The sequence below is a fragment of the Doryrhamphus excisus genome, unplaced genomic scaffold, assembly GCF_037039965.1.
Source record: "Doryrhamphus excisus strain RoL-2023G ecotype Guam unplaced genomic scaffold, RoL_Dexc_Guam_v1.1 HiC_scaffold_24, whole genome shotgun sequence".
Lineage (NCBI taxonomy): Eukaryota > Metazoa > Chordata > Actinopteri > Syngnathiformes > Syngnathidae > Doryrhamphus > Doryrhamphus excisus.
Genome location: NW_027621862.1, coordinates 3,631,479 through 3,643,012, shown reverse-complemented (window position 1 = coordinate 3,643,012; position 11,534 = coordinate 3,631,479). Strand labels below are relative to the sequence as shown.

Here is an 11,534-nt window from a genome sequence, read left to right as displayed (position 1 = left end):
ATGTCATGGCGGATACAGTGTGTGTGTGTGTGTGTGTGTGTGTGTGTGTGTGTTGTCCATAATCTTACTAATGTGGGCGGGAATTGTCACTTTATTTCATTCTGTGCATATGTTAAAAGGTGTAAATCAAAGGGGTGGGAAATGCACGGTGGTAAACGACCACAATGTATTCCACTGTACATTTTCCAGTTATTTGTGATACTATATAAATATATGATGTAACACAATCGCTTCCAACAACAACAACTACTGCACAGGTGTGAAATCAAAGCGTGGGAAGGAGGGCAAAGTGGGAGCTTATCCAAGCTGCTCCATCATCTCACGCCCATCTGCTTCATCGTGGACCTGCCTATGATAAGATCCATGCATTAAAAAAATATAATCATTTTGCCATATAAAACCCAACCAAAAGATATGAAGACGTTACATCATATAAATAATGCAGGGAATGTAATAAAACACTAACTGTAGTCCTGTCTAACAGGCCTGCTGGGATATGATATGATATATGATATACACACTTTGGACATCTATCACCCCCTGGTGGCCATAGACAGTACTTGGTAGAATAAGTACATTAATAGCAAACAATAAGCCACTGAAAATGTTATTAAAGCTTGAAAGTGAATTATGTTCACTTACCTGCATGCATGTCAACATCCACAAGTGAAGGAAAATACATTTTTATGGGGATCACAATAGATGAAAAATATTACAAATATACAACATAAAGTGGACAGAAATATTTCAATATCGAACAAAGCAAAAATTTGTTCTCAATCAGAAAAATCACTCCACACTCTTTATTGCTCTCTGGTTCTACCATATCTTACTTATTGTGTGGAAATATGGGCTAATAACTATAAAAGCAATCTTCACTTGCTAAATGTACTGCAAAAAAAGGCCAGTAAGGATAATTCATAATGCCGCCTACAGAGAACATACTAACTCCTTATTTCTAAAATCACAAATACTTCAACTTGCTGATATAGTTAATCTTCAAACACTTACTATGGTACCCATTATGTCATTAGATGGTCATACGTGACTAAAATAAAATAAAATATTTTTTTTTCAAAAATTAAATAAAAAAAAATTAAAAATTTAATTTAATTAAAAAAATGTTAAAAATTAAATAAATAAATAAAATTAAAATTAAATTTTTAAAACATTAAATTGTATTAGGAAAGCAGGAAGTGAACAAATGTAACAGTTACTGATTGTAAAAGTACCAGATGGAGGGGTAGGATTTAATAAGCTTTGCTTCTTCCTACTCCTTTTGGACATGTGGAACTGTGAACTGATTATGGGATGCATTCAATTGTAATCTGATGCATGTTCAAATGAAATTAAACCATTAACATTTAAAAAATAAAAAAATAAAAAATAAAAACAATTAAATAAAAAAAAAATTAAAATTAAATTAAATTATATTAGAAAGGCAGGAAGTGGCAGGTGGATGGTCATATCACCTTGTACTTCGGTATGTGACAAAAAATATAAAAATATTTAAAAAAAAATCTTTACTTTAATTTAATTGTGTGCATTAATTAAATTAAATTATGAAAGCAGGAAGTGAACAAATGTAACAGTTACTGATTGTAAAAGTACCAGATGGAGGGGTAGGATTTAATAAACTTTGCTTCTTCCTACTACTTTTGGACATGTGGAACTGTGAACTGATTATGAGATGCGTTCAATTGTAATCTGATGCATGTTCAAATGAAATAAAACCATTACCATTACCATAAAATGCTACAATAATAAGCCACCATTCATAATAATAACTAATAATAAATAATAATAACACTAAAATGTCTGTTTTGATTTGGTTCCAATGTCAATCCAAACTCACATTTTTGTAAACAAACATTTTATTCATGTTTGCATGTGCCAAAATAACAATAAAAACTGCTATTCGTCTATATAATACATTGCTTTCCTCGTTAAAGAGCGACTAGGGACATAGGAACATACATGTAACATGTTTAAAGTACTATAATACTTAATACTTTTCACAAAAACACTGTTAGCAAGGCTTAAAAATGTCTAATTTGGTCCATGATTACTGAAAAATCACTAATTATTCAGTACCAATACAAATATTTTAAAAGAAGGTTCTTTTTTTTGTTTAGAACAGCTTTTGAAAAGGCCACAAGTGAGAAATATAAAAAAACAAAATGATGATATAACAATTAAAACTCCCACTTTTAAACCACAGACATTTTTTTAATACATTCTGGCACAAAAACAATACATTGATAGTATATTACATATTATTACATAATACGATTATTACTATTTTACCACATAAGAAACAACATTGCACGTAGTAATGGGAATAAATGAGGAATAATTCATATAAAATGGATATAAAAAACAAAATGAACACAGTTTTTTTTTAACAAAACAAAAAAAAATGAGGTCACTATTCTTTTGCCTGTATAAAAAAACGTTTTATTAAAAAAGCCCCTTGCTCTTCTTCAGGTTCTTTTGCTTCCAGTTGGGCAAGGCATTGAACTCCACACGACTCATTTCCAGAAGTTTCTATTGTGAAAGAACACGACAACGTTGGCAATAATGCTATTACAACATTGGTTGTGTTGCTATGCTGATCAACATTCTTAATAATCAATGACTTTAACTTGTTCCTTCTGTTTTCTCATGCACTCCAAATTATTACTAAACTTAAAAAAGTTGATCTGGTAGTTTGATTTAGCTCTATATGCGCTTTAAAATATTGCTACTCTTATGCATGTTACATTTGTCATACAATGAACCGTCAACGATATTCATTCTGAATGAGCAGTTTACTTCTTACAGCGGCTACAACATTGGTTCTGTTGTTGCAGTAGTGTGCAATTTATTTGTTAATAATAAATGACAATGTGGTCAAAGAGCGCTACGTTTTCCTTTCCACTTTTCATGTATTTCATATCATTAAGAAATGTATATGTATATATCATACGTCTTGTTAATGTATCTACCTCTGCATGCACTTTAAAATGTTGCTTTTGAGTTGTTGTTCTGAAAACTCATGTCTACTAAATTTGCTGCACTGCCGTTCACAATGAACTATTCAATGCCGGCATAGAAGTTTACTCCTTACAGCGGCTACAACATTGGTTCTGTTGTTGCAGTAGTGTGCAATGTATTTGTTAATAATAAATGACAATGTGGTCAAAGAGCGCTACGTTTTCCTTTCCACTTTTCATGTATTTCATATCATTAAGAAATGTATATTTATATATCATAAGTCTTGTAAACGTATATACCTTTGCATGCACTTTAAAATGTTGCTTTTGAGTTGTTGTTCTGAAAACTCATGTCTACTAAATTTGCTGTACTGCCGTTCAGAATGAACTAATCAATGCCGGCATAGCAGTTTACTGCGTCCATCTGCTACAACATTGGTTCTGTTGTTGCAGTAGTGTGCAATGTATTTGTTAGCAATAAATGACAATGTGGTCAAAGAGCGCTACGTTTTCCTTTCCACTTTTCATATCATTAAGAAATGTATTTACATATCATAATTCTTGTAAATGTATCTACCTCTGCATGCACTTTAAAATGTTGCTTTTGAGTTGTTGTTCTGAAAACTCATGGTCTACTAAACTTGCTGTACTGCCGTTCACAATGAACTTGTCAATGCCGGCATAGCAGTTTACTACAACATTGGTTCTGTTGTTGCAGTAGTGTTTATTTGTTAGTAATAAATGACAATGTGGTCAAAGAGCGCTACGTTTTCCTTTCCACTTTTCAAATCATTAAGAAATGTAATTCTTATAATGTATCTACCTCTGCATGCACTTTAAAATGTTGCTTTTGAGTTGTTGTTCTGAAAACTCATGTCTGCTAAATTTGCTGTACTGTAGTTCACAATGAACTTGTCAATGCCGGCATAGAAGTTTACTCCGCTCCTATGCTACAACATTGGTTCTGTTGCTGCTGTGTTGTAGAATATATCTGTTAAATAATAATGGATTTTCCCGAGTGATTCTACCTTAAAGTCCTGGTCGGAGAGGTAATCCTCCAGGCGGAGAGGATCCACTCCGTCTGGAAGAGGTGAACTTGTGAGCTCCTCGATGGAGTACTGCAGCTTACTAAGCTTGGACAGCACCTCCTTCACTAAGGTCACCTTGTTCTTGGAGCTCTCGGTCTACATGTAAATAAACAATATGGTTAATCATCACAACCACTATTGTTTTCAAGCAATAGAAAGTAATTCTCACTTTTGAAGCAATACGGGGGTCCTTCTTCCAATATGGGAAGATGTTGGTGAAGGTGAGAGGTTCACAGCCTGCCATGACAAGATATGCCTGAGGGGGTCGCCGAGTAGTCTTTTCTGTAAGAAGATGGCGAACATAAGGACCCACAAAGAATGCATGTCTTTCTCTTTTCTGACCATTCTAAAGATATACAAACAGCTAAAAAGAGACAGGTAGACATTCATGTAATGGGATAGAACTATTACACCGATAAAGCTCTTAAATCGGGACCTATTATGCTAATGTTCCGGCCTTTTGTATGGAGTTGTGGACTCCTATAGAGCAGCTACACACAATAACCTGCACAGAAATCTTTCTTTAAATTGTGGCAATACAGGGTTCGAGTGGTTAGCGAGCAGGCCTCACAGCTAGGAGACCCGAGTTCAATTCCACCCTCGGACATCTCTATGTGGAGTTTGCATGTTCTCCCCGTGCATGTGTGTTTTTTTTCCGGGGACTCCGGTTTCCACATTCCCACATTCCAAAAACATGCTAGGTTAATTAGCGACTCCAAATTGTCCATAGGTATGAATGTGAGTGTGAATGGTTGTTTGTCTATATGTGCCCTGTGATTGGCTGGCTGGCCACCAGTCCAGGGTGTACCCCGCCTCTCGCCCGAAGACACCTGGGGTAGGCTCCAGCACCCACCACGACCATTTTGAGGATAAGCGGTAGAAAATGAATAAATCTGGGGCTGCATGGTGGGCGAGTGGCTAGCATGCAGCTTGGAGACCCAAGTTTGATTCCGCATCTCTTTGGAGTTTGCATGTTCCCCCCAGTTTTCTCCGGGTACTCCGGTTTCCTCCCACATTCCAAAAACATGCTAGGTTAATTAGCGACTCCAAATTGTCCATAGGTATGAATGTGAGTGTGAATGGTTGTTTGTCTATATGTGCCCTGTGATTGGCTGGCCACCAGTCCAGGGTGTACCCCGCTTCTCACCTGAACACAGCTGGGATAGGCTCCAGCACCAGTGACACTCATGAAAATGAATGAATGAATGAATAAAAATGGCCGTACATATACTGCATATATAGCTACAGTACTACAGTATTATAGAGTATTGTGCCACATCAACCAGACAATACACTACCAATGTATGATGCAGAATATTAACCAACTACTATGCAAGCTCAAAAGACTCAGTAAGTGGTATGAATGTGAGTGTGAATGGTTGTTTGTCTATATGTGCCCTGTGATTGGCTGGCCACCAGTCCGGGGGGGTGTTAAGTTGCTATGTGATGAATTTAGTGCTGTTGGTAGTGACGACATCATAACATGTCACTGTACACTGGTATATTTGCACATTTGATTGGCTGGCTTTCCCCGCCTCTCGCCCGAAGACAGCTGGGATAGGCTCCAGCACCCCCGCGACCCTCGTGAGGATAAACGGTAGAAAATGAATGAATGGCAATACCATTAGCAACACTGTAAATACTTCATAATACTTTAGTAATTTTGACCTTTGCAGTACAGCAACGCCGTCTCCATTGCGCACTTCCTCTCGTTGTCCCAACGCATCTTTGCCGATCCCGTGCATTGCTCTTCTTCGGGTTGCCACCCCTGCCAGAGGTACACCTCCATGCGGTTGTCCAGTAGGAACAATGCTGGAGCGGAAGCAAGTGCATTAGCACAACATACCATAGCAGTCAACTGAAAGAAAACACTTGGTGTTAAAGGTACCGGGTTGCTGTGCGGAGTAGAGGTTCTCCTGGAGGAACGGCATGGCCATGACGCCCTCCGTCACCCTGGCGGGGGACAGACGCTCCTCCCCTTCGAACAAACCGGAACTGGCACTCAGGCGGAACAGCCTGGGGGTGTAATTGTACTTCCCGGGATCTGAGAGCACCACAAATATTTAATTCATTCATTTTCTACCGCTTTTCCTCACGAGGGTCGCGGAGGCGCTGGAGCCTATCCCAGCTGTCTTGGGGCGAGAGGCGGGGTACACCCTGGATTGGTGGCCAGCCAATCACAGGGCACATATATACAAACAACCATTCACACTCACTGAAATTATCATTTGCCTAAAATATTTAATCACAAATTAATCACATTTTGTACATAGTTAACTCATAATTAAAGACAGATAGAGAGACGTTTTTCTTGACAATCAATAAGCATGTATGAATGTGAGTGTGAATGGTTGTTTGTCTATATGTGCCCTGTGATTGGCTGGCCACCAGTCCAGGGTGTACCCCGCCTCACGCCCGAAGACAGCTGGGATAGGCTCCAGCATCCCCCACAAATATTTAATTCATTCATTCATTTTCTACCGCTTTTCCTCACGAGGGTCGCGGGGGTGCTGGAGCCTATCCCAGCTGTCTTGGGGCGAGAGGCGGGGTACACCCTGGACTGGTGGCCAGCCAATCTCAGGGCACATATAGACAAACAACCATTCACACTCACTGAAATTATAATTCGCCTAAAATATTTAATCACAAATTAATCACATTTTGTACATAGTTAACTCATAATTAATCACAGATAGAAAGACTTTTTCCTTACTGATTGTCAAAAAAAACGTCTCTCTATCTGTCTTTAATTATGAGTTAACTATGTACAAAATGTGATTAATTTGTGATTAAATATTTTAGGCAAATTATAATTTCAGTGAGTGTGAATGGTTGTTTGTCTATATGTGCCCTGAGATTGGCTGGCCACCAGCCCAGGGTGTACCCCGCCTCACGCCCGAAGACAGCTGGGATAGGCTCCAGCACCCCCCGCAAATATTTAATTCATTCATTTAATTCAAGATTATGATTAATTTGCATACGAGATGAAGCACCTTGAAGCATGCAGTCGTAGGACTTCCTGTCCTGCACATGAAGAACCTTCAGGAATTCTGCAGGCTCAGCTCCTTCCTCGACTTCTTCAACCTTCACTCGGCTGTCGCTCTTCAGATCCAACTCAGACGGGCACCTTGAAGAAAAAAAAAAAAGTTTGTTAGAACCTTCATCACCACCTTGGATCTCCAAGTCCTACCTCTGGCAGAGCTGGTCCACTGCTCTTGTAGCCACCTGCCTGGCACCGGCGTGGGCTTTGCAACCTCTCCACACGTAAACGTGAGACTCCCGAGCGTGGAGCAGGACCAGGACGGCACGCGAGCGCAGGCTGGCGCTGCAGCAGTCCACTTCCACCAGCATGGCTTCCGCTTCTACTTCACCTCGAACGCAGAATAACCTCCAAACTGCTGGAGGAGCAGAAGAAACATAAACATAACAATAAAAGACTATTTCAATTATTATATGAAGTGTTTTTTTTTACCAGTGTTTCTAACAGAGTTGTCTCGACTGCCCTTGTGGATGATCAAACCCCCCTGGAACAGCTGCAGGAAGCAGGGGGGCTCTTTCCCCTGGGTCACCAAAACCTGGAATACAGTAAATACAGTAATTATGTACATACCAGGCATCTCTTTCTATGTACATTCACTAACTACAACATACCTGTAATATCCAACACAACAATAATTATGATCATAATAACATCAATAACATCAACAACAAGTGGTTAGCGCGCAGGCCTCACAGCTAGGAAACCCGAGTTCGATTCCACCCTCGGCCATCTCTGTGTGGAGTTTGCATGTTCTCCCCGTGCATGCGTGGGTTTTCTCCGGGTACTCCGGTTTCCTCCCACATTCCAAAAACATGCTAGGTTAATTGGCGACTCCAAATTGTCCATAGGTATGAATGTGAGTGTGAATGGTTGTTTGTCTATATGTGCCCTGTGATTGGCTGGCCACCAGTCCAGGGTGTACCCCGCCTCTCGCCCGAAGACAGCTGGGATAGGCCCCAGCACCCGCACGACCCTTGTGAGAATAAGTAGTAGAAAATGAATGAATAACATCAATAAGAATAATACAATAAATGCTGGAGCCTATCCCAGCTGAAGTGAGAGGCGGGGTACAACAACCATTCACACTCACATTCATACATCCTTACTGATTGTAGAAAAAAAGTCTCTGTGATTAATTATGAGTTAACTATGTACAAAATGTGATTAATTTGGGATTAAATATATCATAGGAAATGATCATTTCAGTGAGTGTGAATGGTAGTTTGTCTATATGTGCCCTGTGATTGGCTGGCCACCAGTCCAGGGTGGACCCTGCCTCTCGCCCCAAGACAGCTGGGATAGGCTCCAGCACCCCCACGAATGAATGAATGAATAACATCAATAAGAATAATACAAGAAATGCTGGAGCCTATCCCAGCTGTCTTCGGGCGAGAGGCGGGGTACACCCTGGACTGGTGGCCAGCCAGCCAATCACAGGGCACATATAGACAAACAACCATTCACACTCACATTCATATATCCTTACTGATTGTAGAAAAAAAGGATTTCTATCTGTGATTAATTATGAGTTAATGTACAAAATGTGATTAATTTGTGATTAAATGTTTTAGGCGAATGATAATTTCAGTGAGTGTGAATGGTTGTTTGTCTATATGTGCCCTGTGATTGTACCCCGCCTCTCGCCTCAAGACAGCTGGGATAGGCTCCAGCACCCCCGCGAATGAATGAATGAATAACATCAATAAGAATAATACAAGAAATGCTGGAGCCTATCCCAGCTGTCTTCGGGCGAGAGGCGGGGTACACCCTGGACTGGTGGCCAGCCAATCACAGGGCACATATAGACAAACAACCATTCACACTCACATTCATACCTATGGACAATTTGGAGTCGCTAATTAACCTAGCATGTTTTTGGAATGTGGGAGGAAACCGGAGTACCCGGAGAAAACGGGGAGAACATGCAAACTCCACACAGAGATGGCCGAGGGTGGAATTGAACCCTGGTCTCCAAGCTGTGGCATCTTATATTCATCGTTTATAATAAACACAGTGACATGTGGTCCCAGGATAAAACCAGCTGTCCAATTCCCTTTAAGGGTGTGTGTTACTCACTTGTGAGCCCCTAAAGTTGCCCAGCTCCACAGTTTTAAGAGCAGAGGTTCCCTTCTCGCTCACGCTGGACTGGAGGCCCTGCCAAAAGAAGCAAGCGGTCCTCTCCCTCCCTGGAGCTCCAGCAGTCAGTTCTCCTGGTTTCTGTCGCTTTCCCACTAAGAAGAAGAACCATCAGCCATCACCAACATCTAAACGTTCCTTTTGTTTCCACTTTTTTCCTCCAAAGCTCACCAAGTGTGGTAATGGAGTACTTCCAGCGGATTATGTAAGCATCTCCTTCATGGAGCTGTCCCAGACTCTCCTTCGGCACCTCCTCCTCCCCGTATTCCTTAATATGCCAGGCCTCCACAGCCACTGTGGCCAACTCCGCCTGCCTGTTATCTTCAGTCCTCACCACGCCATGCCCCCGCTGGACGTCCACCCCTTCCAGAATGGTTCTAACCGGGTCCGGCTCGTTGTCCAGCAGTGCTCTGGCTTCGCATGGCTGCAGGTCCAGGTCGGGCGAGGAGCGGACATTGGAGTGAACCGGGCTCTGAAGGGTCAAATGGTAGAAAACCACAAGCATGAACGTTCTGCAACTTTCATTAAAAGGACTAAAGGAATCTTTAATTATTAAATTATAATTGATTTTAATTATTAAATTATATATTTTTTTCTTTTTTGTGGAAAAAATATTATTAAAAGAGTATCATTTGAATACATTAAAAGAATCTTTAATTATTAAATTATAATTTATTTTAATTTTTTTCTTTTTTTGTGCAAAAAATATTATTCATAGAGTGTCATTTGAATACATTAAAGGAATCTTTAATTATTAAATTATAATTTATTTGAAGTTTTTTTCTTTTTTTGTGGAAAAAATATTATTCAGAGTATCACTTGAATACATTGAAAGAATCTTTATTAAATTATAATTTATTTTAATTTTTTTCTTTTTTGTGCAAAAAATATTATTCAAAGAGTATAATTTGAATACATTAAAGGAATCTTTAATTATTAAATTATAATTCATTTTAAGTTTTTTTCTTTTTTGTGGAAAAAATATGATTCAAAGAGTATCATTTGAATACATTATAGGAATCTTTAATTATTAAATTATAATTATTTTATTCATTTTTTTATGGAAAAATATTATTCAAACAGTATCATTTGAACACATTAAAGGAATCTTTAATTATTAAATTATAATTAATTTTAAGTTTTTTTCTTTTTTGTGGAAAAAAATATTATTCAAAGAGTATTATTTAAATACATTAAAGGAGTCTTTAATTATTAAATTATATTTTTCTTTTTTGTGGAAAAAAATATTATTAAAAGAGTATCATTTGAATACATTAAAAGAATCTTTAATTATTAAATTATATATTTTGTTAAGTTTTTTTCTTCTTTTTTTGTGGAAAAAATATTATTCAAAGGAATCTTTAATTAATACATTATAATTAATTTTATGTATTTATTTATTTTTTAACATAATTGATAATTGCACAAATTTTTATTAATTTATTTTATTGATAATTGCAATTGTTTTAAAAAATATATTACTACTGTTATTATTATTATATTTTATTATTTCTTTTGATGATTTCTTCCCCATATACACACAAAATCACACAATAATATAATAACAACAATAATATACTGTAACTAAAACGCACATGTATGCCCACAAACAAAATGTAATATTTAAATAAATTCAGTATTACGTTTGTGGGAAATTTATGACATTTGTGGGATTATTACATTCAAAGCTGCAGATTTGAATTACGTTTGTGGGCAATTATTACGTTTTCGGGTGTAACAGTCATCAGTGTACAGCTCGTTTGGCTGTCTTCATTTAATTTCACATTTAGACTATTTTTACAAGCAAAAACTTCACCTTGACTTCCTCCCTTACGGCTGCCTCCTCCTTCTTTCTCTCGGCCCAATCCAGGAACTTCTCCCTGAACAGGGACGTCTCGTTGTGTTCTGATAGACGACCAAACAGAGTCCAACTTGGGCGGCCCTCCCCCTGCCTGGACACCCATGGAAAAAATTAGAAGTGTTGTGACACTATCATTATTACACCACTAGGGGGTGCAGTAGTACAATAAATACTCCTGAGTATCATTCACTGCTGAAAAGAAGGCTATACTCACTGTGGTATGTTGTTATCAGTACAGGAGGCATCTAAAGGGTTAACCCTACAATTGCTGTAGTCGTAGCTGCCGCTGTAGAGCTGTTTGCCCAATTTCACTGCAACCTTCCTGTCACCCAAAGACACGTCCTTGCCGTGCCACACATACACCTCACTGCCAAAGTCAAACACCAAAACCTGGGGAGCCAAAGACAAAACGGTCACAAACTTAAGAACAATAA

General features: G+C 38.5%; 1 protein-coding gene across 5 annotated transcripts in view; it reads right to left on the bottom strand.

Moving 5' to 3' along the window:
- Window positions 1-1,865: 1,865 nt before the first annotated feature.
- Window positions 1,866-11,534, bottom strand: part of svild (supervillin d) — a 76,387-nt gene continuing 66,718 nt past the window's right edge. For 4 of the 5 annotated variants that reach the window (XM_078788837.1, XM_058061514.2, XM_078788840.1 and 1 more), the window contains 12 exons: window positions 11,315-11,490; window positions 11,056-11,191; window positions 9,411-9,711; window positions 9,180-9,334; window positions 7,536-7,638; window positions 7,254-7,461; window positions 7,057-7,190; window positions 5,952-6,107; window positions 5,732-5,875; window positions 4,233-4,345; window positions 4,004-4,159; window positions 1,866-2,547 (listed from right to left, as the gene is read on the bottom strand). In XM_078788837.1, coding sequence (XP_078644963.1) covers window positions 2,461-2,547; window positions 4,004-4,159; window positions 4,233-4,345; window positions 5,732-5,875; window positions 5,952-6,107; window positions 7,057-7,190; window positions 7,254-7,461; window positions 7,536-7,638; window positions 9,180-9,334; window positions 9,411-9,711; window positions 11,056-11,191; window positions 11,315-11,490 — 1,869 coding nt within the window. In that variant the 3' untranslated portion in view covers window positions 1,866-2,460. The remainder of the gene's footprint in view (window positions 2,548-4,003; window positions 4,160-4,232; window positions 4,346-5,731; window positions 5,876-5,951; window positions 6,108-7,056; window positions 7,191-7,253; window positions 7,462-7,535; window positions 7,639-9,179; window positions 9,335-9,410; window positions 9,712-11,055; window positions 11,192-11,314; window positions 11,491-11,534) is intronic. The other variant, XM_058061513.2, reaches the window with a different exon arrangement.